Genomic DNA, 27,009 nt, shown 5'->3' with positions numbered 1-27,009 from the left:
ACTTGCGACAAAAAGCGTCGCCGAGCGAGTGCCACCTTGGAAACTCCAACACCCAAAAACAGCTGACATTGCACATTCTCTACGGAGGCGAACAAGTCTAACCAAGGTTCTCCCCACTGCAGGAAGAGACCTTGCGCCACCTCCGGATGGAGATGCCATTCGTGGTCGACCTTGCATCGTCGGCTAAGTTTGTGTGCTCTGCCATTCAAGGAGCCCGCCAGGTGTTGAACCACTAGGGAAATGCCCTCATGTTCCAGCCAAGTCTAGAGGCGACGGGCCTCTTGACAAAGAGTCCACAAATACACTCCGCCTTGTTTGTTGCAATACCACATGGCGGTGGTGTTGTCTGGGAACACCTGCACTGCTTTCCCCTTGAGGGAGGGAAGAAATGCTTTCAATGCTTGTCGAATCACTCGGAGCTCCAGAAAATTGATATGGAGTCAGGTTTCCGTCGGAGACCAGATACCTATGATCCCTGCCTCTCCCATGTGGCCATCCCATCACAGAAGTGACGTACCTGTCACAACGTTAAGATCTGGTTGGGGAAAGGAGAGGGATCTGCCCTTGACCCAATCCTGATTCGTTAACCACCACTACAGGTCTTTCGCAGTCCCTTCCGCGATCTGGACCTTGACGGAGAGATTCCCGTGATGCTGTGCCCACTGGAACCTCAGGTCCCACTGCAGAGCCCGCATATTCCATCTGGAATTTTGAACAAGCAGGATGCAGGAGGCCATGAGGCCCAGCAGCCTCAAATTCATTGTCACCGAAATCCAGGACAGAGGCTGAAAAATCACTATCATAGCCCGAATATCCTGGACTCGCTTTTCGGAAGGATATGCCCCAAACTGCACTGTATTCAGGACAGCTCCGATGAAAGGGAGCGTCCGAGAAGGAATCACGTGCAACTTCGGCACGTTGATAGTGAACCCCAGCGAATGCGAAAAGTTTGCTGGAGGTGGGAGACGTCTGTCTGGGGTGATTTCGCCTTCAAAAGCCAATCGTCGAGGTAGGGGGCAGACTGGGACCCCTAACCTGCGCAGATGACCTGTCTCCACTACCATCACTTTCGTAAAAACCCGAGGGGCACCGGTAAAGTCGAAGGGGAACACGGTAATCTGAAAGTGCTCGTGACCTACCACGAATTGTAGGTAATGCCGGTGGGCCGGCAAGACGGTGATGTGGAAGTATATGTCTTGCAAGTCCAACACTACCATCCAGTCTCCGGGATCCACGGCATATAGGACCTGAGCCAATGTCAACATATTGGATTACTATTTTAAGGAAGAGATTGAGGGACCAAAGCTCTAATATAGGTAGAAGACCTTTGTCCTTTTTCCGGAACCAGAAAGTAGCAGGAATAGCATCCACAACCTATTTATGGCAAAGGAACCCTCTCTATCGCTCCTTTGACCAAAAGGGCTTGGACTTCCTTGAGGAAAAGCTCCATATGATCTGCTGATATCTGACTGGATGAAGGTGGCATGGCTTGCCATTGGGACAGGTGATGGCGTATCCTGCCACCTACTGGCTCCTGATGTACCTGCGGACTAAGAAGGCTTGGAGGCTGAGGAGGGGGCAGGGGTGGACTTGGCGACACGCTGGCTCACTGATCCCCAGGAACATGGGATCTCGCGGCCGTGCAGGGGCTGTCCAACAGGCACGGGTCTGTAGCCAGGTGAAAAAGGACGCAGTTGGGTGCCCCATCTGTAGCCAAGAAAAGTGGACTGCTGGAGTCTAGGTGCGGGCGCGAGGCCAAGAGACCGGGCCGCGGCTCGGGAATCCTTAAAGCGCTCGAGCGCCGAGTCCACCTTGTCTCCTAAGAGACGAGTGCCATCAAAGGGCAGGTCCATCAAGGATTGCTGGACATCCCCCGAAAAGCCAGACTCTCAGCCAGGCGTGTCGTCTCAATGCCACAGACGATGCAACCAATCTGTCCAGAGAGTCGGTCGTATTCAGTCCATAACGAATTATAACAAGTTGAATCCCTCCTGTAGGAAAATGGCTCCCTGTTGCAGTTACCCCCCACTTTTTGCCTGATATTGATCCTGACTTGACTGAGAAGTGTGTTGCGACCCTGCTAACCAGGCCCCAGCACCAGTGTTCTTTCACTTAAAATGTACCATTGTTTCCACAATTGGCACACCCCTGGCACACAGGTAAGTCCCTTGTAAAAGGTACCAGTGGTACCAAGGTCCCTGTGAGCAGGGAAGGTCCCTAAGGGCTGCAGCATATGTTGTGCCACCCTAAGGGACCCCTCACCTAACACAAGCACACTGCCATTGCAGATTGTGTGTGTTAGTGGGGAGAAAAAGGCAAAGTTGACATGGCATCCCCCTCAAATACTGCCTGTGGCATAGCTAAGTCACCCCTGTAGCAGGCCTTACAGCCCTAACGCAGGGTGCACTATACCACAGTTGAGGGCATAGCTGCATGAGCAATATTCCCCTACAGTGTCTAGGTCTATTCTTAGACATTGTAAGTACAGTGTGGCCATATTAAGTATATGGTCTGGGAGTTTGTCAACAACAAACTCCACAGATCCATAATGGCTACACTGAATACTGGGAAGTTTGGTATCAAACTTCTCAGAATAATAAACCCACACTGATGCCAGTGTTCGATTTATTACAAAAAATGCACACAGGGGGCATCTTAGAAGATGCCCCTCTAGTTTACCCAATCCTTCAGTGCAGGACTGACTGGTCAGTGCCAGCCTGCCACTGAGACGAGTTTCTGCCCCCCTGGGGTGAGAGCCTTTGTGCCCTCTGAGGCCAGAAATAAAGCCTACTCTGGGTGGAGGTGCTTCACCCCCCCCCTCCCCTGCAGGAACTGTAACACCTAGCAGTGAGCCTCAAAGGCTCAGGCTTCGTGTTACAATGCCCCAGGGCACTCCAGCTAGTGGAGATAATGAGAAAAACAAGGAGGAGTCAGGACAGCCCTTAAGGTGCCCTGAGCTGAGGTGACCCCTGGCTTTAGAAACCTTCCATCTTAGCTTTGGAGGATTCCCCCAATACGATTAGGGATGTGCCCCCCGCCCCCTCAGGGAGGAGGCACAAAGAGGGTTTAGCCACCCCTCCCAGACCTAAACACACCCCTAAATTTAGTATTTAGGGGCACCCAAGAACCCAGGAAATCAGATTCCTCCAACACAAACTAAAAAAGGAGGACTGCTGACCTACAAGCCTGCAGAGACGACGGAAGACGACAACTGCTTTGGCCCCAGCCCTACCCGCCTGACTCCGGACTCGAAAACCAGCGACGCATCCAACAGGGACCAGCGACCTCTGAAGCCTCAGAGGACTGATCTGACCCCCAGGGCCAAGAAACTCCCATGAGCAGCGGCTCTGCTCAACAACCTGCAACAAACATGCAAATTTTCTACAACTTCAAAGACCTCACTCTTCCCACCGGAAGCGTGAGACTTCACACTCTGTACCCAACGCCCCCAGCTCGACATCCAGAGAACCAACACCACAGGGAGGACTCCCCGGCAACAGCGACTCCGTGAGTAGCCTGAGACGAACCCCCCTGGACCTCCACAGTGACGCCTGCAGAGAGAATCCAGAAGCGCCCCCTGACCACGACTGCCTGTAACAAGGGACCCGACACCTGGACCAAGCACTGCACCCGCAGCCCCAGGGACCAGAAGAAACCGAACTTCAATGCAGGAGTTACCTTCAGGTGACCCTCTGCCTAGCCCATGTGGTGGCTGGCCCGAGAAGCCCCCCTGTGCCTTGCCTGCACCGCTAGTGACCCACAGGTCCCTCCATTGAAACTAATACAAAACCCGAGTCCTGCTTTGCACACTGCACCCAGCCACCCCTGTGCCGCTGAGGGTGTGTTGTGTGCCTACTTGTGTCCCCCCCCCCCCCCCCCCAGTGCTCTACAAAACCCCCCTGGTCTGCCCCCCTGAGTATTACCTGCTGGCAGACTGGAACCGGAGCACCCCTGTGCTCCATAGGCGCCTGTGTGTTTTGGGAACCTCTTTGACCTCTGCACCTGAATGGCCCCGAGATGCTGGTGTGGTAACTTTGGGGTTGCCCTTAACACCCAAAGGAACCCTTGTACTCTGTGCACATTATTTCTTACTTTGGAATGGTATATACAGAGCCAACTTCCTACATATGTGCAGATCCGGAGAAGAGCTACCTCAGTCATTTCTTGACTACATTGACATTTTTGTCGTATTTTTGATGAGTCCGTGGATGCGTCGAGGAATGTCCTGCAAGACCGCATTCAAGCCCTGCAACTCCTGTCACCGAACTATGCCGGTGACGGATCTGCACCTCGTGTGCTTATGGTGTTTGGAGCGCAATCACGATCTGAAGTCATGCTTCGAGTGTAGGGACCATGAACCCAAGGCTCTGAGGGAGCTGCCCCTAAAGCTCATGGCGGCCCGACACTCGATTCCGCGGCGCTCACGGTCCCGTTTGAAAGGAAGGTCTCAAGATCGGCCTCGGAGTCACCACCACTCTTTGTCCTCCAAGTCATCGGGACATTCGGGTCACAAAAAGAATTTGAAGAAGGACAAGCATTCTTTGACTTCACCCAGTCAATCGGATGACATGACGCGGAAAGAGCCTCAACGCTTTAGGCCTCTGTCCTCGGAGCCTCCTGGGTCGGCTCTGCGATTCCCCGATTACACCATGTATTATGCCACTCACAGGAGCCCATGCAAAATGTGTCTGCAGGCCTGCCATTGCAGCCTTCGTGAAAGGGTGCATGCACCCTTATCACTACAGGTCACTGCAGCAGCTCACTGTAAGTCACCCCTGTGGCAGGCCCTCCCAGCCTCGAGAACAGGGTGCAAGTACCTGTGTGTGAGGGCACCCCTGCACTAGCAGAGGTGCCCCCACGAACTCCTGCTCCATTTTTCAGGTCTTTGTGAGTGCAGAGACTCCATTTTATGTGTATACTGGACATAGTCACTACTACCCATGTCCAGCTACAAGATGGTAATTCCAAACCTAGGCATGTTTGGTATCAAACATGTCGGAATCATACCCCAATACCTTTGCAAGTATTGGTTGTATAATTCCATGCACTCTGGGGGCTCCTTAGAGGACCCCCTGCATTGCTGCTACCAGCCTTCCAAGGTTTTCCAGGCAGCCCCAGCAGCTGCCACCCCTCACAGGTTTCTGAACTCCTCCTGCTTTATCTGCTCAAGCCCAGGAAGGCAGAACAAAGGATTTCCTTTGGGAGAGGGGTGTTACACCCCCTCCCTTTGTAAATAGGTGAGACTGACTTGGGAGGGGTAGCCTCCCCAAGCCACTGGTTTAGCTTTGAATGCCCTCCATGCATAAACCAGTCCACACCGGTTCAGGGACCCCCAGTCCCTGCACTGGCACAAAACTGGACAATAAAAAGGGGAGTGACCACTCCCGTGTCCATCACCACCCCAGGTGTGGTGCTGAGACGTCCTCCAGACTGTCCCTGGGTTCTGCCATCTTGTATCCAAGGTTCGCAGGGAACTCTGGGATCATCCGAGTGGCCAGGCAGGTGACGTCAGAGCCCCCTCCTAGTTAGGTGACCAGTCCCCCTTTAAGGGCTATTTAGGGTCTTCCTCTGGGGTGTTTTCTCCGATTCTGCTTGCAAGATTCCAGCAGGACTCATCTGCAACCTCCACTTCAACTTCTGGCCACCAGAACCGCAACTGGACCCTCCAGGAACCAAGCTGCAGATCCACGAGGAAGATTCTTCTGCAACACTGTATACAGAGTTTCTGCCAGCTTTGCAACAGTTCCCTCGTCGTGCACCCTCAGAAGACTGCCAACTCTACAGCCTTCACAAGAAGAATTAATCTCCCTTGGAGTGATGAAGTCACTCCCCTGCATCTGCAGGCACCTACAAAAAGCGATGACCAGCTGCGTGGATCCCCTCTTCAGCTGAGCTGCGTGGATCCTGCATCACGGGTGGTGGTCCGGAGTAGTCCTCTTCGTCCTCTCTGCCTTGTTGGTCCCCGGCAGCAACTCTTTTCCTCCAACCGCGAATTTGCCTTTGCCAGGGCTTGTTGGTGGAATTCATGCACCAACTCCTGTCTGCAATCTCCTTCCAGCGTGGAACACCTTGTGCATCCATCAGTAACTCTTCTCCGACTTCTGGGCTGCAGTGCTGACCTGTTCTTCACCGTCAACCAACTCCTGCCACTTCAGTGTGATAAGTAGGGGCTCCTGCCCCCACTGGACTCTGTTGTACCTTCTGGACTTGGCCCACTCTCTCCACAGGTCTTTCTTCAGGAATCCACCGCTGGTTTCCTTGCAGTCTTCTCTGGGTGTCTTTTTTTCCTACTTTTGGGTGCTTTGGGGACAATCTATTGTTTTACTCCTGCATTCCTGGTAGCTGGGGGGTACTGTGATACTTACCTTTGTGGTTAACTAATACCGCCAGCTCCCCTCTTCACAGTTTACTTACCTAGGTGGGGGTACCTTATGCGCATTCCATGGGCACAAGTAGGCACACAAAACACACCCTCGGCGGCAGAGGGGCGGCCGGGTGCAGTGTGCAAAGCAGGCGTCGGGTTTTGAATAGAAATCAATGGAGGGACCAGGGGGTCACTCTAGCGGTGCAGGTAGAGCACAGGGGGGCTTCTCGGGCCAGCCATCGACTGGGCTAGGCAGAGGGTCACCTGATGGTCACTCCTGCACTGGAGTTCGGTTCCTTCTGGCTTCTGGTCCTGTTCCTTGTTACAGGCAGTCGCAGTCAGGGGAGGGCCTCTGGATTCTCACTGCATGCATCACTGTGGGAGCTAGGGGGGGGGGGGGGCGGTGTTCGTCTCAGGTTACTCACAAGGTCGCAGTGGCCTGGGAGTCCTCCCTGTAGTTTTGGTTCTCTGGAGCTCGAGCCGGGGGCGTCGGGTGCAGAGGGTTAAGTCTCACACTTTCAGCAGGAAGACCGAGTTCTCTTTGTTGCAAAAATGTTGCTGGGTGAACAGTGCTGTTCTCGTGAGTTTCTTGGTACTTCAGTTTAAGGGCAGTCCTCTGAGGCTTCAGCGGTCGCTGGTCCCTGTCGGATGCATCGCTGTGCAGGTTCTTTGAGTCTGGAGACAGGCCGGTAGGGCTGGGGTCAAAGCAGTTGTCTCTGCAGGGCTTTCAGGTCAGCAGTCCTTCTTTGTGTAGGTTGCAGGAATCTGACTTCCTGGGTTCTGGGGTGCCCCTAAATACTGAATTTAGGGGTCTGTGTAGGTCAGGAGGGCAGTAGCCAACGTCTACTGTCCTGGAGGGTGGCTACACCCTTTTGTACTTCCTCCCTGAGGGGAGGAGGGCACATCCCTAATCTTATTGGGGGGGGATCCTCCAAACTTAAGATGGAGGATTTCGAAATGCAGAGGACACCTCAGCTCAGGACACCTTAGGAGCTGTCCTGACGGGTGGGTGACTCCTCCTTGTTTTTCTCATTAACTCCTCCAGCCTTGCCACCAAAAGAGGGGGCAGTGGCCAGAGGGGCGGGCATATTCAACTGGCTGGGATGCCAGAGGGTGCTGTAACAAAAGGCATGAGCCTTTGAGGCTCACCGCCAGGTGTTACAGTTCCTGCAGGGGGAGATGAGAAGCACCTCCACCCAGTGCAGGCTTTGTTCCTGGCCAAAGAGTGACAAAGGCACTCTTCCCCATGTGGCCAGAAACTCGTCTGGTTGTGGAAGGCTGGCAGAAACTGGTCAGCCTAGCTCTAGGAGTCAGACTGGAATTCAGGGGGCATCCATAAGATGCCCTCTGGGTGCATTTTACAATAAATGCCACACTGGCATCAGTGTGCATTTATTGTGCTGAGAAGTTTGATACCAAACTTCCCAGATTTCAGTGTAGCCATTATGGAACTGTGGAGTTCGTATTTGACAAACTCCCAAACCATATACTCTTTATGGCTATCCCGCACTTATGTCTACGGTTTTGCTTAGACACTGTAGGGGCATAGTGCTCTTGCACATATGCCCTCACCTGTGGTATAGTGCACCCTGCCTTAGGGCTGTAAGGCCGGCTAGAGGGGTGACTTACCTATGCCACAGGCAGTGTGAGGTTGGCATGGCACTCTGAGGGGAGTGCAATGTCGACTTAGTCATTTTCTCCCCACCAGCACACACAAGCTGTGAGGCAGTGTGCATGTGCTGAGTGAGGGGTCCCCAGGGTGGCATAAGACATGCTGCAGCCCTTCGAGACCTTCCCTGGCATCGGGGCCCTTGGTACTAGGGGTACCATTTACAAGGGACTTATTTGAGTGTCAGGGCTGTGCCAATTGTGGGAACAAAGGTACAGTTTAGGGGAAAACCCCTGGTGCTGGGACCTGATTAGCAGGGTCCCAGCATACTTTCAATCATAACTGGCATCAGCAAAAGGCAAAAAGTTAGGGGGTAACCATGCCAAGGAGGCATTTCCTTACAGGTTTCTACACTCCTGCTGCTTGAGCAGCTCAAGCCCAGGAAGGCAGAACAAAGGATTTCCTTTGCTTGGGGAGGCAACACCCTATTCCCCTTGGAAATGGCTTGGGATGGATAGCCTCCCCAAGCAACTGGTGTCATTTGAAGGGCACATTTGGTGCCCTCCTTGCATAAATCGGTTTGCACCGGTCCCTGCTCTGGCCCGAAACTGGACAACTTAAAGGGGAGTTACCACTCCCCCTATCCATCACCACCCCAGGGGTGGTGCCAAGAGCTCCTCCAGGTGGCCATTTGGATCCAAGGTGGGTAGAGGCCTCTGGAAGCATCTGAGTGGCCAGGTCAGGCAGGTGACGCGTCAGCCCTCACCTGATAGGTAGTCACCCTGCTAGGTGACCAATTTCCCTTCTAGAGCTATATAGGGTCTCCCTCTTGGGTGGGATCTCAGATTAGACATGCAAGATTCCAGCAGGACTCCTCTGCAATGTTTACATTGACTTCTGGCCACAGCAACTGGACTTCACAGGAACCTACAATCTCCAGCTGTGACGACTTTGATCTGCAACATTGTTTCTCTAGCTCCTTCCAGCAACTGCAACATTTCCCCGGCTGTGCATCCTCTGAGGGAAGCAAGTCTTTAATTTGTAACAATAGGTAAGAAGGAATCTCCCTTGGAGTGAACGAATCACTCCCCTGCATCTGCAGGCCCAACTGCAACTATGACCGGCCGCATGGGCCCTCTCTCCTGCAAATCTGTGTGGATCCTGCAACACAGGTGGTGGTCTTGAGTGGTCCCCTCTACCAGATGTCCAACATGGGAGGTGATGAATCTTTGCCTTTACTCGCAGGATAGCACCCTGTGCACTGCCACTCTTGCAGCTACCAAGGTTTGTTGGTTACTCTTCCAAGGGATCTTCAGGATCCGTGTAGCCCCAGCCTCCAGCGCCTCTTCCTTGCCAAGCACAGTCTCCTGCCTGCTGTTCCAGCGACGTTGGCCTCCTTCCCGGGTGTGATGAGTGGGTCTCACTGTGACTCCTGTGCATGCGAGTTGCCTGCGGGACCTGCATCCATGTTTCTGGCTCGCCTCACTGCTGTCGGTCACTTGGGACTCCCCACTCCTTGGGTTGAGTCCCCTTGGACCTCCCTGGTCCCTAGCAGCTCTGTAAATCTTGCCTTTGCCATTATTGTGGGTGGTTTTTCCACACTACTGACGGATTGCAACGCTTCTTCCAACACAGACAGACTGCATCACTTCTGGAACACTTCCTGTGCTGCATAGCTGTCTCCTGATCTTCACCGTCGACCTGGTCCTGCTTCTCTAGAAAGGTGGGTAGTGGCTCCTGCCCCAAATGGAACTGGACTTGGTCCCCCTCATTTGCAGCTGACACCAGGCAGAAAAGGGGGGTAATACAACCAGAACCCGCCTTTCTACACCTTACTTGCAGTTTGGGACTTATTTTTATCTACCGGCAGGATACACAAAGGATAGCAAATGGGCTGGGGTGACCAAATGGCTCTAGGGCAGTTGGTTCTGAGATGTCCTCTGGCAGGTCCTTCCAGTGAGTTGAACCATGTTCAAGTCTTGAGAGGAATCTGAAACCTTCTACCAAGTGCAGTTTAGCTATCCTAAGAGGAAAGGATAAGTTACTTACCTGTAAATCCTAGTTCTTTTCCAGGGGTATCCTCATCAAAGTCATAAACTGGGGTGCGGGGACCCCGGAGCATACATAAAATACACACATGTATAAGAATGAAATATACTCGAAAAATAAATATATAGCATTTTTAGTAGACAATTTTCATACCAAACTCATGTATACGTGTGTACAACAGCAATGCAGACTATACTCAGACAGGCTAAAATGCTTTATTTCTATGGAGTATTTTTTTTTTTTTTTTTTTTTTTTTTTTTTTTTTTAAACAGTCCCTTTCAAATTTACAAGAAGAGAAAAACTTTCCAAAGCCCCATAGCTGGGCCCAGGGAAAGAAGCAGTAGCAACACCAGTTAAAAAAGAGAAAAAACTAAATTGAAAACAATGGAGCATTATTAGCCAATAGGCTGCATGCAGGTTAACACAGCAGAACCATAAAATTCTGGCCCGTGCCTTTACGACCCTGAGCACCTCCAGTAATGCACCATGCCTCAGGGGTGAAGGAGAGGTGACAGTTGGTTCACAGTTAGGTCAGTTCTTTTTTACGTGACAACGTATCCAACAGATTAGAGAGATGGTCTGTCCTGCACTTCTAGGAGACTTGCGTCCGGGGAGGAGGGTGGGTTGTTTATGACTTTGATGAGGATACCCCTGGAAGAGAACTAGGATTTACAGGTAAGTAACTTATCCTTCTTATCCAGGGGATCCTCATCAATAGTCATAAACATTGAATAGATTAACAAGCCCATCCCCTATCTCTGCAGACTGTCCAATAGAAGTGCAGGAAGAGATATACAGTATGCAAACAAATTTCTCAGAGACGCTTGCCCAACTTGAGCGTCCGCTTTGGCATCTGAGTCCAAACAGTAATGCCTAGTACATGTATGTACAGACTTCCATGTAGCAGCCTTACAGATATCAGAGATTGGAACATTATTAAGGAGGGCAGCAGTAGCCGCTTTTCCTCTTGTCGAATGAGCCTTAGGCCTAGCTAATAACTGTTTGTTAGCCAAATGATATGCAGTAACAATACAAGAAACTATCCATCTAGATATTGTTCGTTTCGAGGCTGCATCGCCTGTTCTCATATGACCGTGATTTACAAATAGGTGGTGAGATCGTCTAATCAATTTGGTCTTATCCAAGTAAAATTTTAGCACTCTTCAAATCCAGAGTGTAAAGCTTTCTTCGCCGGAGTATCCGGATTGGGGAAAAAAGTTGGGAGTGATATAGTCTGATTGATGTGAAAATCCGACACCACCTTCGGTAAGAATGATGGATGAGTTTGTAGAACCACTCTATTTTCATGGAAAACCGTGTACGGTTCCTTGGAGGACAAAGCCTGAATTTCACGGACCCTCCTCGCTGAAGCAATGGCTACGAGAAAAGCTGTCTTCCACGTAAGGTGTTGCAAAGAAGCTTTGTGGATAGGCTCAAAAGGAGGGCCCATGAGTCTAGATAATACTTTGTTTTGTTCCCATGGAGGAGAGGGTTTTCGAATGGGTGGAAAAACCTTCTTCAAACCTTCTAAGAAATCCTTGACTACTGGTCTTGTAAAAAAGGATTCCTGAGAAGGTGACTTACGATAGGCTGTAATGGCAGATAAATGTACCTTAATAGATGACACTTGCAGACCCGATTTCGCCAGATGGAGCAGGTAAGATAGTATGACCTCCTCCTGAGCCAGAATAGGATTCTGACCCAGCTGACAACATCATTTGTAGAACCTCTTCCACTTGAACATGTAAGAACGCCACGTGGAAGGCCGTCTGGACTCCTTTAAGATGTTCATGCACTCCTGCGAGAGCTCTAGATGCCCATACTGCAGGAATTCAGGAGCCATGCCGTCAAGCTCAGAGAGAGAAGGTTGGGGTGAAGTATCCTGCCACCAAGCCTGCAAAGGAGATCCGGTCTGCACGGCAGCCGCCTGTGCGGTTGTTCTGATAGGTTGAGGAGATCCGTGTACCAGAACTGACGAGGCCATTGTGGGGCTATGAGAATCATTCTGGTGCTGGATCTGTAGAGTTTGTTTATCACAGCTGGTATGAGGGGAATCGGTGGAAAGGCGTAGAGAAATATTCCTGACCAGTCGATCAACAGGGCATTCCCTCGAGACCCCGGACGGTAGAACCTGGACGCGAAGTCTGGGCATTTCTTGTTTCCCTCGTCTGCAAAGAGATCTAACTGAGGCCGACCCCATTGAACGAAGATGTCTTCGACGAACTCGTCGTGAAGAACCCAATCGTGGGTGTCCTCGAGGGTTCTGCTTAGGAAGTCCGCCTCCACGTTTTGCTGCCCTGGGAGGTGAATTGCTGTAAGAGACATTCCCCTCGCTAAGAGCCAATGCCAAATGGCCTGAGACTCCAGAGACAGGGGCAGGGATCTCGTTTCTCCTTATTTGTTCAAATAATACATCGTCGTCGTATTGTGAGTTTCTACCAGGAGAGATTTCCCCTGAATCGATGGAGCAAAAGACTTGAGCCAGATGAACTGCTCTGAGCTCCAGCAGGTTGATATGGTACGCTCTCTCTTTGTTGGACCACAGGCCCTGAGCATGAAGGGAACCCAGATGAGCTGCCCAGCCCTGAAGCAACGCATCCGTTACCAGAGTGTCGGATGGGATCGGCTGATGAAAAGGAACTCCTACTGACAGGTGATGTCTGTGCATCCACCATCGTAACGATTATTGTGCTCCTATCGGAAGAAGCATTCTGTCCTCCCAGTGGCCTGTGTTGATTCCAGTTGTTCTCCAGAGCCTCTTGAAGAGGCCTCATATGCAATCTAGCGTTCGGGACAGTGAAAATGCAAGAGGCCATGGAGCCCGACAGAGATTACCTGACGGGCCGTAGGAACTCAGAAGGTCTTGACACTTCCTCCTTATTGATAACAGTCGTTCCTCCGAAGGATATACTCTTTCGAGCTCTGTATTTAGTATTGCTCCAAGGTAGTGGAGTGTTTGTGTTGGGATGAGGGTGGACTTTTGGTAGTTGACTTGTAGACCTAGAGATCGGAAAACGTCCAGATGGTTTTTCGCCAGCTCCGGAGAGGAGGCTTTCAGCAGCCAGTCGTCTAGGTATGGATAAATGAAGATTTTCTGCTTCCTTAAATGCGCCGCTACCGTTGCTACACATTTGGAGAAAACGCAAGGGGCAGATTTTAGGCCGAAAGGAAGCACCTTGAACTGATAGTGTTGGGAGGCTATCAGAAATCGCAGGAAATTCCGATGTTTGGCAATTATCGGGATATGAAAATACGCATCTTGCAGATCTATGGATTACATCCAGTCTCCTCGATGCAGTTGAGGGAAAATCTGGTGGAGAGCCAGCATCCTGAACTTTTGCTTCTTTATATACTTGTTCAGTAGCCTCAAGTCTAGAATTGGTCTGAAAACTCCTTCCCGACCCTGTGTGCGACTTGAACCTTTTCTATTGCTTTTTTCTGTAACAGAGCATGAACCTCTTTGCGTAATAAGCTCATGTAAGCCAGACTGGATTTGGTTGGTGGCAAGTGAGGAGGAGGTTGCCGGAAAAGAAGAGTACCCATTCTCTACAACGTTCAGCACCCATTTGTCTTTTGTTATGCCACGCCACTCGTGAATGAACGCTGTGATACTTCCCCCACCCGGAGTGGTGCACGGTATTAAGGGAAGCGAATCCTTATTGTTTTGCAGGAGCTTTGTGGGTAGATTGCTGAGGTCTGCTTGACCCTCGGTCTCTTGTGGCTTTATGAGACTGGAAGAGTGGACGCCCTTGTTGCTGTTGTGGCCTCTGGGACCAATGAGGGGTTTGAACCCTCTGTTGGAACGGGCGCCTGTCGTAAGGCCTATATCTTCGCCTGAAGTCTTTCCTTCTCTCGAGGCCCACTGCCCTCATTCTGTCAACCTCCGCCTTCATACGTGCCATCTCTTCATCTGTGTGGGTTCCAAATAGCGAGTTTCTGTTAAACTGAAGGTTCAGGATATGCTGCTGTGCTTCCTGCTTCAATCCTGTGAGTCTTAGCCAGGAAGACCTTCTCGCACAAACCCCATGCGAGTAACCATGTTCTGGTAAGTCTGCACTAACTGCTGGCGCGCTGATGACCTGATTGGAGACCAGACTTCCCTCCTGAAGGATCTCTTGAAAATCCTGCCGGTCCTCTCTAGGCAGCTTTTCTGTAAACCTGCTCAGTGAGTCCCAGAGTGACCGATCGTATCTGCCTAGGAGTGCGGAGGCGCTGGAGACCTTCATCACTGAAGCCGCCGTGCCACACATCTTCTTCCCCAGAGAGTCCAGGTGTCTACTCTCCTTGTCCGGTGGAACCGTGGAGGATGATGCCACGGAGTGCATCTTCCGGGTTGCGGCCAATATGACTGAGTCTGCGCGGTGGATCAGCCCTGAGAAACAAAGGATCTTGATCAGGTGCCTTGTATTTCTTTAAGATCCTAGCAGGAGCTGATCGGAGGTTGGCTGGTGCTAAAAAAAAAAAAGTCTCCATGATTGGTTGTAGAAGACCAGGCACCAGCGGTAACAATTTCTGTGAAACCGCCCTGTGTTGCAGGGTTTCAAAGATTACGGATGAGGAGGTTGAAGGCTCCGGGACCTCAATATTCAGCTTTTGTGCTCCCCTGAGAAGCACCTCGTTAAAAGTTGTGATGTCGTCCACCGGAGAAACTCTAGCTGGTGGAGAATCCGTTAGAGTCGGGGAGTACCCTCTTACTGAAGACCCCGACGATGTGGACCAAGAAGGAGATCTTGATCTTCTCCAGGAGCGTGACCTGCTCCTAGATCTTGTTGCAGTGCGCCGAGGACTAGTGGCAGACTGGCGAGACGCAGAACGAGCCCGTTCTGTCCGCGCTGTTGGCGATGGTGTCCTCGGGAGAGAAGCCGAAGGTGAGTACATTATCGAGTATTGAGAGTTTGGCGAAGCAGTTGTTTTATTAAGACTCTCCAACCACCTTGGTGATAAGGTTGATGGGCGAGATGTGCCCAGACGATGCGGCTCTCGACCACCCAGACGAACCACTCCTTATGGAGACCACTGGACTTGGAGTGTTCTTTGTCAGCCGGCGGTAGCTGACGCTCTTCTCCTTGTGTCGACGTCGAAAGATGCAACGACGTCGAAGGGAGTACCACGAACTGCTCCGGTCTCGACGAGCGCCTCAATGGTGACCGGTGGTCCCTTGACCGCAACCTGCTTGACGTCGTGTGTCTCGCCGTTGAGTGATGAGCCGATGCAGACAGATGTCTTTTCTCTCGCCGTTGAGGCGATCGGCGTCGTCTTTCGTGCCGCCGAGGGATCCGAGGCCTTCGACGGCGAATGAGCACCGCGGTGCTGACTTGACATCGATCGGTGGGTTGCAGTCGATGGAGATCTGCCCTTATGATGGCTATCTACCTTTGACGTCGTATCCATCGACGGTCGGGTCGCGTTGACGATCTGTGACGATGTGACGGTGGCAGTGATGACGTTGACGGGGAACAGACAGGCACCTTCCTACCAGCTGATGTCGATCTAGCCTGTCTCTCCTGAGAATGGCTTGTTGGCTGCCTGGGAAGCGAAGAGGACGATGTCTTCTGCCTCTCATGAAGACCATGAAGCCTGATCTTCACCCTGTCCTTCAGAGTTCTTTTTGACATGTTCTTGCAGTGTCTGCAAGTGTCAGGGCAGTGACTCTGAGGCAAACACACAATACAGAGAGAGTGTGGATCAGACTGGGCCTTCTTCCCACAGAAGGTTCACTTCACAAAAAGAGAAGGCATTTTCCAGTCAGGAAAAAATCCCTTGACTCAGACAAAGGTGTGAAATGTCGAGTGAAGGTAGAAAAAAATGCTGTTTTTAAATATTTTCCAGAGAAAAACTCAGAAAAACTGAGAGCTCAATGCTCCAGGATCCTCTCAGAATAAGCCGGAAAAAAGAACTGATCTAACTGTGAACCAACTCTCCTTCATCCCGAGGCATGGTGGGATACTGGAGGTGCTCAGGGTCTTAAAGGCACGGGCCAGAATTTTATGGTTCTGCTGTGTTAACCTGCATGCAGCCTATTGGCTAATAATGCTCCATTGTTTTCAATGTAGTTTTTTCTCTTTTTTCACTGGTGTTGCTACTGCTTTTTTCCCTGGGCCCAGCTATGGGGCTTCGGAAAGTTTTTCTCTTCTTGTAAATTTGAAAGGGACTGTTTTAAAAAAAAAAAAAAAAAAAAAAAAAAAGAACTCCATAGAAATAAAGCATTTTAGCCTGTTTATGTATATAGTCTGCATTGCTGTCGTACACACGTATACATGAGTTTGGTATGAAAATAGTCTACTACAAAATGCTATATATATATATTTTTCCTGTATATTTCATACTTATACATGTGTGTATTTTATGTATGCTCCGGGGTCCCCGCACGAGGGCGGGAATATTCAATGTTTATGACTATTGATGAGGATCCCCTGGAAGAGAAGTAAACTATTCCTTCTCTTCACCTTCCCAGTAGGAAGGTGACTGTGCAGACGTGAATAGATTTATGCTTAGTCTTGAGGAAGTGTAGCAATCAAGCAGAGATTGACATTGATAACTGATGAATATACAATAATATACCAAGTACTCGCAGAGGAGTCTACTCTGGTGGTAAAGACAGACTGCCCGAACAGCAGGAAGTTAGATTTCTATATGGTGCACTAGAAAGAAGTACACCGTGCAGAGAGTCCAGTGGATCCCCAAAGGTATACAGAGACAGAAACAGATAGGGCTAGTGCCCTTTTTGTGATAGTGTGGGTGAGCAGTTAGGCTTATCAAGGAATTATGTTAAGCATTTGATGTACTCACAGAGGAAATAAATGAGACATTCATGGAATAAATATGAGACCAATTAGAAAAATGACTGATCTTTTTACATATACTTTAAATCCATGAACTTCTTTATAAGTAAAGTACGTTTTCAAGCTGTAGGAAGCTGGTGCTGTATATACTATCGCAAACTAAGATATAGCGTGCACAGAGTCTAGGGTTTCCCCAGAGGCATAACAGAGGCTAAAGTAGATAATACTAATGATCTCTTTTGTGTTAGTGTGGTCTAGCAGTTAGGCTTATCAGAGGCTACTGCTAGAACCAAAAGGATCTTGTTGCATTATCAAACTTAGGTATCAATAGCACTTTTAGATTTGGGAAAGTAAACGGTTTACAGGCAAGTAACACTTCACTTTTAAAAGTTGACACTGCAATTTTCAGAACAGTTCTGGGAGAGGGTGGGGGGGGGGGGAGGGTGTTTAGTGGAGTTCGGAGGCAAGTACTCTACTTACAGTTCCAGTCTCCTGGGGGTTAGGATGTCCACTGGTCAGGGTTCAGATGACCCAAACTTACACCACCATCAGCAACACAGGCCGGCCTGGTGCAGAGGTCAAAGTTGAAGTTAGATTTAGCATGGGATCTTACGGAGACTGGGGTCACTCGGAAACAGATCTGCTAGCACGTAAGTACCTGCGACTTCAGAGGGCAGATCAGGGGGGGTTTAGGTGAGCACCGGGGAGGGCCACAGGTCAGCACCACACTCAGCGACACAGGGGGCAGCCGTGTGCAGGGTTCCAAACAGCATCAGGCTCCCAATGCTTTTCAATAGGGGGACCCCAGGGGTCACAAAGATGCTGCAGGCCGAGTCCAAGGGGTTGGTTCTGGGAAAGCATAGACTGGACAAGGAGGAGGGCACCCTGCTGAACGGTGTTGGACTGGTCGTCGGATTCCCGAAGGCCAGGGAACTGCGGGTGCAGGGGTACCTTTAGGCGTCTGGTTCTCTTGGGGGGGGCGGAGGGGCGGGTTGTCCTCTGGGTTTAGGCTGCAGGTGTCTGGTTTGCCAGGAGGAGTCAACCCAGGGTGGACACAAGGTTGGAATCACATGGGGACCTGCTCTGGACTGGTGGACAACCTGAACTTCAGCCGTGGGCATTGGGTGCAGAGTGGCTAGGACTCGCAGATCCGGGGCAGTTCAGGAGTCCTTTTGGAGGGTTTCTTCTGGACAGGGCTGCTGTCCTCTGGAGTTCTTGGCCCTCTGGTGGGTAGGCAGTCCTCTGGGGGTTAGGAGAGGTCACTGGTCCTGCTCGATGTGTCGTCTTTTGGTAGCAGAGTCCTTCAAGCTGCCGACAAGCCAGTAGGGCTGGGGCCAAGTTAGTTGTCACCTGGAGTCTTCACTGCTGGGGGTTCGGCTTAGCAGTCTTCCTTATTGTCGAAGTTGCTGGGAAATTTGTAAGCTAGGTTCAGGTGAGCCCTTAAATCCTACATTTAGGGGCGTTACAGAGGTCAGTAGTCAACTGCTACTGTCCCTGAAGGTGCCCACACCCTTCCTGTGCCCACTCCCTTTGGGGAGGGGGCACACTCATAGCCCTCTGGGTGCATTTATTTATAAATACCTAGCAGCGTGGGTTTATTTCTCAGTTATTGGTTAGCGAACATCCCTATATTCAGAGAAGCCGTCATGTAGCTGGTAAACTTGCATTGACCAGTGTCTGGAACATATATTTAACATGGCTTCCTTGATCACTTACTATGTCTAAGAATCGACAGACATAGCAGGGGCATATCTGCTCATGCATACATGTCCTCACGTGTCCTGATGCACCCTGCCTCAGGGGTGACTTACATCCAGCACATGCAGTGGTAGGAGACCTGGCACATAGAGGTGTTTGACAATTTGTGTCTTCAATTTTACCTTAACCAACAGATGCAGTCTGTAATGGCAACACTGTGTGGGTTTTCTGAGGGGGTCACTGGGGGTGGCACAACTGGTGCTGCATCCCTCAGGGACCTTCCTCTGTTTATACAAGAGGTATCATTTACTAGGGACATACAGAGGGTGGTAAAGAGTGCCAATTGTGGAAAACTGTGCAGTTTTGGAAAAGAGCTCTGGCACTGGGGACCTAGTTAGCAGGGACCCAGTGCATTTTCAGTCGAAATCACAGCTATCAAGCAAAAAGTGGAGACTAACCATGCCAAAAAAGGGTGCTTTCCTACATGCACCGCCTTATGCTTGGAAATGTTAAGCTTTGCCTCCTGCTCCCAGTCTTCAGATGCATGAAGCTGAATGTATCAAACTTCAGAGGCACAACCATATTTCAAGAACCACAGGGAAACCCTGTGCGGGTCACTGACTGATCTCAGTTTCCAACAGTAGCAGCATATTTTAAATCCCTTAGTTTTCTAGGGAGACCTTTTTCCCTTTCATACCGTTTTATAACAAAAACTGGATCTGCAGAGGATGCAATCCGAAATTAACTGACATTAGCCTGCATGGGTAGCACTTTAGCACTGCTTAGAAAATACTTAGATCAAATCTGGTGCATGGGAATATTCAAATGGTGAATTATCAATCAGAAATGAAAATCTGGAGTATGTAGTCCCCTCTTGTTTGAGCATGGTTCCCACTCATGGTTCTCAACCAGAAGTCGAAAGACGATCAGTCATAACATTGAGAAAGGCTGTCATCTTAACTGCCACTAAGCAGTTTCACCATTCTGGCTCTCAGTTCAATAGGAAAATCCCCTTTAAATATAGTATCCAAGTCCCCACGCTGGTCAGTCAGATGATATATTTGTTTTTGTCAACAGAATTTCAATGTTGCCTCCAGAGATGGAAGGGAAAAAGGCCTTCAAAGACAAACCGCTCATAACTCAAACATTTATGTGCAGGCGCTGCACCAAGACATACTAGAGGAACTGTGCCATCTTGTGCCCATGAAGACACCCAGCCCAGTGACAAAGCATCCTTAACCAGAGAAGTTTGAGCTTGCTAGAGTGTGGAGTCACTCAACTTATGGAACCGGAGAGGTCAGTCCATCATTACAGATCCTCACCAGCTGGAAGATAAGTACCAGAGCATGAGGTCACCAGGAATATTCCCACCCAGCAAGAAAGGATTTGTGACCAAGGTAGCCTATGGTCGTTGGATTATGAACGGGTGTCCCATCACTAGACTGAAGTGGTCTATGAATCTAAGTGAAGCCTGATGCACCAACTGGAATATCAACACTAGAGGGGAGAGACCATGCATGCAACCCCCATGGAGTTGCAATCACTTCCTCCCTAGACACCTTTGGATGATCCTCATTTGGTGTGAAGCACAAACAGGTTGAAAGAGGCTGTGGCTGACCAGCAGGAAAAACATCTGCAGGACTTAATCACACGCTTGAGTCATACACACTGGAATCACTACAGGAACATCTGTGATTATCTGACGAGGAGGTAATGACTCCATAAGGGTTGTGTCAAGCATAGCCCCGTAAAAGTCAGTCTGACAGAATGGGGTCTCCTCATAAAAAAGAGCAAGTGTTCATTGGAAAGAAAAAAAGGAGCGGTAGAGAAATTTTCATCAGAATATTCAACTTCACTTCACCAGAAGGCAATCTGTTTCAATGTTTCGGCTACCTTACAAAGAAATGTGGTAAAAGAAGAGACTGCTTCAAGGCAGGAAGCGAGGTATGAAATGTAACTTTCTAGTTAATCATGTTACTGGCATGTGGTACATCCTAATAAAGAATGGCAGCAGTATTGTAAAGAGGCAGGCGTGATCAGCTTCTAAGTTATCCTTTCTCCAACAGGAGAACCTTTGGCCCCTGAGTTTTGCACAGTGGTACATATCTGAAGTAAATTCTGACTTCTTCTCTTGCCAAATGAATGCTACTCCTATTGGCTACGTGGTACCGCACCACAACCAGCCACCTGGGTAGCTTCAAACTACAGGTTCAACACAGTCGCAGAACAAATGAAGACCTGTTCCTTGGTTGAATTCCACTTCACCTTTGGAGTTGGGACTAAATCCTGTGAAAGAACAGTCAGGAGATGGAGCCACTGGAATTCTAAATCAGGCCCAGACCTGTTAACACTTAACTGAGAGTGTTGGGCCATTGTGGAAAGATCCAGCATAGTTAGCCACAAGGCCTACAGTTGCACATGGTTAGCTCAAGGGCTCAAGTTCATATGTGTCGGGTTCTTCCTGTTGTCCTAGACACCACAAAGTTATCATGGGGATCTTGCATGGACACCTTCTTCCTCCACTGTATGCAATGCTTTAAGACTGAGTTAACTTGAATAGATAAGTAACCTTGTTTAAAGCTGACATTTTTTTAGTTGAAACACAGAGCGCGCTCTTCACCACGTTAAGAAGACCCAGAACTAAAATCAGCATTCAGGCTGGTACCCAATATATGGAGGGACTTCACGTCTGCAAGCAGTCACGGCTGGAGCCATTTAGAACCACCTACAGGGCTGGAGAGCTAATACTGAGGAAAAAAGTACTGCAACAAGCTTGAAAGAATTTATAATTTTAGGCATCTGCAGGAAGGTATAAATCATTTGCAGAATATTTGAGTGTAACATTGGTAGCGCCAAATATGGGGTTATGGCCACCGCTGTGGTTTATGAACTAAGTAAATTAAAAGTTGCTGATAGGAGGCACGTAAAGAAAATGGTAAAAACTTTGTTGCATTAGGGGGCATTACTTAACAGTTCAAACTGACGCTATTCTCTATAATTACCCTCTGAATTCAAATGTAACTGGACAAGCAACCGAAGGGGCAACAAAATCTCTAAAGGGCATGTGACAAATGCACACTGATAGCGATAATCTACACAGCAAAATTTGAGAGACAATTTTTTGTGACCATATAACATAACGTCACCATGGTAGGGAAAACAATTTTCCTTTAAAAAGTTTCAACGTTTTAGCCCAGCAAATGAAATCACTTCAATATTTCTTAGTGATATGTCCGCCCTACAAAGTTAACAAGTTGGGTACTTACAGTTTTATTACAATCTGCCTCGTAATCCAACATGGCAGGTCTCTTAGTTCCATTACTTCTAGCTTGCATAGGCCATAACCGTATCTGGTCCTGTGGAAATCCCTAAAAGATACAATGACATTTCATAAGATGCACAATTTGAAAACTGTGTTATAGGGTTAGGAAACTATATACTGATTAAACTAAATGTATTTTTACCATGGTTTGTGACAGATTCTGAACAAATTCTGAGAGAGTGGAGTTCTTTAACACTTTGAATACAGTGTATTTTACTTTTTCTTCATCATACATATCATTGCCTTGATGTCCACAGAACTGGTCCTCTGTCACAATCTGAAAGACAAAGTGTGCTGTCATCAATCACAGATGCCTAAGCAAAACTGAAAAGACTTACTGCATTAGAATAACGAACAGGTGTTAAATGAAATAGTTGAAATAAATTATAAACAGAATACTGAACCTGACATTATTAAAATGTACTAAAATGAGGTGTTTCATCATTAAGGTGCAAAAAAATAAAGCAACCCTATCGTTCATTCTGAGAGACATATCTTCCAGCAGATTACTCAAGTGAACATTTTCAAGCACCAGAAAGAAGTCAGAAAGATGTCTGAAGCTGTATCCCTCCCACCAGCAACAGATACATGATATCACAGACAGCCTATAAAGCACCACATGCTCCAGTGAAGGCAATTTTGTCAATTTAATGCCTTGAATAAGGAGCGAGCAAAGTCTTACAAGAAAATAAAAATCAATCAGAAGAGATGAGTGCAGTAAAGAATCTCTGAATAGGCATACCCACCCTAAAGATAGTTAGAGCTATGCAAGGAAAAGTTAAATATGTTTAATCAATTCTTATGAACGTCACAAGCAGCAAACTGTAATGGGACCCATGCATACATATATGTACTTGTGTGCAGATATGACAGACTTCTAGCAGCACATTCCTTACCCTAGAATATCCCAAGGATGGATAAATAAGTTTTTGAGCAATCCTCCATGAGTACCGGTAGGGGGTGGTGTTCAACTCTAAGTGGTGTCGTTTTCATCCACACAGGAAATTACATGTGGAGTGCCTATACAGGCACCACCCCGGCGCATTCACCTCAGTTGCTTCACTGCTCTCCCATCAGCACAGATCGGGATCGAGCTCCCCTCTGCTATTTTTCAACAAACTTCTTTCAACCTTCTGTCTAAGTCTAGTGTGACCCTTTTCCAACTTTTTTTGAGGAATATACCCGAAAAAACCCACTGGGTTCAAACCTTGTGGCGTCTGTCTTCGACAGCTGTCAGGGATGGACACCCACTTGGTATGGTTGTGGTGCCTGGAGAAGGATCACAACTCTTGCACACTGCAAGACCAAAAACCCCAAGACCATACGTGAATGGGCTACAAAGCTTTCAGCCGTTCACCATTCAACTCCATGCTTCTAAAGGTCTTGTTCAAGTGGGAAGTCTCAGGAGCCCTCCCAGGAGTGACTGACGTCGGCCCTCGCAACACTCCAGTACTACTTCTGGAAGGTACCACAAGAAATCCACAAAGTTTAAATTTTTGACTTCTATGTTGCTCCCATTTTTCAGACATTGCAAGGGAACGATGCCACTAGTCACGACCTCACTCACAGGTAGTCCATGAGCAGTCAGCAAATGGGTCCGCTCTACCCTTCCCTGAACTCCCTTGAGCCAGAGTGACCCACTGTAGGAATCTGGCTCTGTATATACCATATCAAAATGGTATATAGTGTGCACAGAGTCCAGGGGTCCTCCAGAGGCTTAAGAGGCTAAAGTAGATAATACTAATGCTCTCATTGGTGGTAGTGTGGTCGAGCAGTTAGGCTTATCAGACAGCAGCGCAAAGCATTTGTTATACACACACAGGCAATAAATGAGGCAACACTCAGACTTAACTCCAGCCAAATGGTTGGTATAGAAAAAATTTTTTTACTTTATTTCTAGAACCACAAGATTCAGTTTGAAGGTAAGTACCTCTGCAATTAAGTATTCAACATAGATGTAATTTTGTTTAACTTTAGCAACTTAAAAGGTTTTTCAGAAAACAGAGAATATCAATTTCAAAAGTGGACACTGCAATTTTCAGAAGCAGTTCCAGGGGGAAGAAAAAGTACAGTTTTAAAAATAAGTACCAGACTTACAATTTCAGTCTCCAGTGGTTAGGATGTCCTTCGGTCAGGGTTCAAGTTAACCCAAAACACAAACCACCAGCAAGACGGGGCAGGTCAGGTGCAGAGGTCAAAGTTGCTGTTGGATTTAAGACTGGCTCTGAAGGAGACTGGGGGCACTCAAGTCAGGCCTGCTTGCAGGTAAGTACCTGTGTCTTCGGAGGGCAAACCTGGGGGATTAAAGGAGCACCGGGGATGGCCACACATTAGAACCAAACCCACACCCTCAGCAGCACAGGGACGGCCAGGTGCAGAATGCAAATGCAGTGTTGGGCTCCCAATGCTCTCCTATGAGGAGACCCCGGGGGCCACAAAGATGCTGCAGTTAAACTCCAGTGGGGTCAGTTCCAGAAGAACAAAGGCTGGACAAGGAGGTCCGCCTGCTGGACGATGCTGTATCATAGGTGTAGAAGTTGGCTCTGTATATACTATCTCAAAGTAAGAGATAGTGTGCATAGAGTCCAAGGGTTCCCCTTAGAGGTAAGACAGTGGCAACATTAGATAAATATATTGCTCTATTTTGTGGTAGTGTGGTCGAGCACTAGGCTTATCAGAAGGTAGTGTTAAGCATTTGTATTACACACACAGGCTATAAATGAGAAACACACAATCAAAGACTTAACTCCAGGCCAATAGTTTTTATATAGAAAAATATATTTTCTTAATTTATTTTTAGAACCACAAGTTCAAGATTTGAAGTAGATACATAAAATGCAAGGTACTTCACACAGGTAACTTAGGAACTTTAATTAGAGCAATAGCATACACAGTTTTAGTAAAAATGGCAATAAGCTATTTTCAAAGTGGACACTTTGTGCAAAAATCAACAGGGGGAGGTAAGCAATGGTTAGTTTGTCACGTAAGTAAGATACTTACAAGTCTCAGTCCTGGGACATATGCAGCCCACCGCTGGGGATTCAAGGCAACCCCAAAGTTACCACATCAGCAGCACAGGGCTGGTCAGGTTCAGAGGTCAAAGAGGTGCCCAAAACACACAGGCCCCTATGAGGAACAGGGGTGCTCCGGTTCCAGTCTGCCAGCAGTTAAGTACCCGTATCCTCGGGGGGCAGACCAGGAGGGTTTTGTAGAACACAAGTAGCCACAGAAAAAACACCCTCAGCGGCACAGGGGCGGCTGGGTGCAGTGTGCAAGGCAGGCGTCAGGTTTTGTATTATAATCAATGGAGGGACCCGGGGGTCTCTCTAGCGGTGCAGGCAGGGCACGGGGGGGGGGGGGGCGCTTCTCGGCCAGCCACCAACTGGGCTAGGCAGAAGGCCGCCTGATGGTCGCTCCTGCACTGAGGTTCAGTTCTGTCTGGTCCTGGGGGCTGCGGATGCATTGATTGGTCCAGGCATTGGGTTCCTTTTTACAGGCAGTCGCGGTCAGGGGGAGCCTCTGGATTCTCTCTGCATGCATCGCTGTGGGAGTACGGGGGCCCGGCCCCAGCACCAGTGTTCTTTCACCTAAAATGTACCATTGTTTCCACAATTGGCACACCCCTTGCACACTGATAAGTCCCTTGTAAAAGATACCAGTAGTACCAAGGGCCCTGTGACCAGGGAAAATCCCTAAGGGCTGCATCATATGTTGTGCCACCCTAAGGGACCCCTCACCTAACACATGCATACTGCCATTGTAGATTGTGTGTGTTGGTGGTGAGAAAAAGGCAAAGTCGACATGGCATCCCCCTCAGGATGCCATGCCCACAAACTACTGCCTGTGGCATAGTTAAGTCACCCCTCTAGCAGGCCTTACAGCCCTAAGGCAGGGTGCACTATACCACAGGTGAGGGTATAGCTACATGAGCAATATGCCCCTACAGTGTCTAAGTCTATTCTTGGACATTGTAAGTACAGTGAGGCCATATTAAGTATATGGACTGGGAGTTTGTCAAAAACGAGCTCCACAGCTCCATAATGGCTACACTGAGTACTGGGAAGTTTGGTGCCAAACTACTCAGAATAATAAACCCACACTGATGCTAGTGTTGGATTTATTACGAAATGCACACAGAGGGCATCTTCTTAGAAGATGCCCCCTGTGTTTTACCCAATCCTTCAGTGCAGGACTGACCGGTCTGTGCCAGCCTCCTGCTGAGAGATGAGTTTGACCTCCTGGGGTGAGGGCCTTTGTGCCCTCTGAGGCCAGAAACAAAGCCTGCTCTGGGCGGAAGCGCTTCACACCTCCCCACAGCAGGAACTGCAACACCTAGCAGTGAGCCTCAAAGGCTCAGGCTTCGTGTTACAATGCCCCAGGGCACTCCAGCTAGTGGAGATGCCCGCTCCCTGGACACAGCCCCCACTTTTGGCAGCAAGTCCAGGGGAGATAATGAGAAAAACAATGAGGAGTCACCCACCAGTCAGGACGGTTCCTAAGGTGCCCTGAGCTGAGGTGACCACTGCCTTTAGAAATCCTCCATCTTGATTTTGGAGGATTCCTCCAATAGGATTAGGGATGTGCTCCCTCCCCACCGGGAGGAGGCACAAAGAGGGTGTAGCCACCCTCAAGGACAGTAGCCATTGGCTACTGCCCTCCCAGACCTAAACACCCCCCTAAATTCAGTATTTAGGGGCCCCCCGGAATTAAAATGTCACTTACCCAGTGTACATCTGTTCGTGGCATCAGTCGCTGAAGATTCACATGTTGTGCATAGCCCGCCATCTGGTGTTGGGTCGGAGTGTTACAAGTTGTTTTTCTTTGAAGAAGTCTTTCGAGTCACGGGACCGAGTGACAACTCCTCTTCGTCTCCATTGCGCATGGGCGTCGACTCCATCTTCGATTGTTTTCCCCGCAGAGGGTGAGGTAGGAGTTGTGTTGTAGTAACAGTGCCCATGCAATGGAGTGACTAAGTATGTACCTATTAAAGGTTTAAATAATATATTTACAAATGTACAGAGCTTAAGCTAACTTCCGAACTGCTACAGGCTCCCGGGGAGGCGGGTGCGCACATGTGAATCTTCAGCGACTGATGCCACGAACAGATGTACACTGGGTAAGTGACATTTTCAGTTCGATGGCATCTGTCGCTGGAGATACACATGTTGTGCATAGACTAGTAAGC

The 27,009-nt window shown here is 49.0% G+C and overlaps 1 protein-coding gene across 2 annotated transcripts in view; it reads right to left on the bottom strand.

Moving 5' to 3' along the window:
• Positions 1-27,009, bottom strand: part of USP7 (ubiquitin specific peptidase 7) — a 1,253,379-nt gene that overhangs the window by 366,824 nt on the left and 859,546 nt on the right. For both annotated transcript variants that reach the window (XM_069210408.1, XM_069210409.1), the window contains exons 16-17: positions 21,967-22,101; positions 21,769-21,870 (exon numbers count right to left, since the gene is read on the bottom strand). In XM_069210408.1, the coding sequence (XP_069066509.1) occupies positions 21,769-21,870; positions 21,967-22,101 (237 nt within the window). The remainder of the gene's footprint in view (positions 1-21,768; positions 21,871-21,966; positions 22,102-27,009) is intronic.

This window comes from Pleurodeles waltl, chromosome 10 (genome assembly GCF_031143425.1).
Source record: "Pleurodeles waltl isolate 20211129_DDA chromosome 10, aPleWal1.hap1.20221129, whole genome shotgun sequence".
Lineage (NCBI taxonomy): Eukaryota > Metazoa > Chordata > Amphibia > Caudata > Salamandridae > Pleurodeles > Pleurodeles waltl.
The sequence above is the reverse complement of the archived record's forward strand: the minus strand, read 5'-3'. Positions and strand labels throughout refer to the sequence as shown.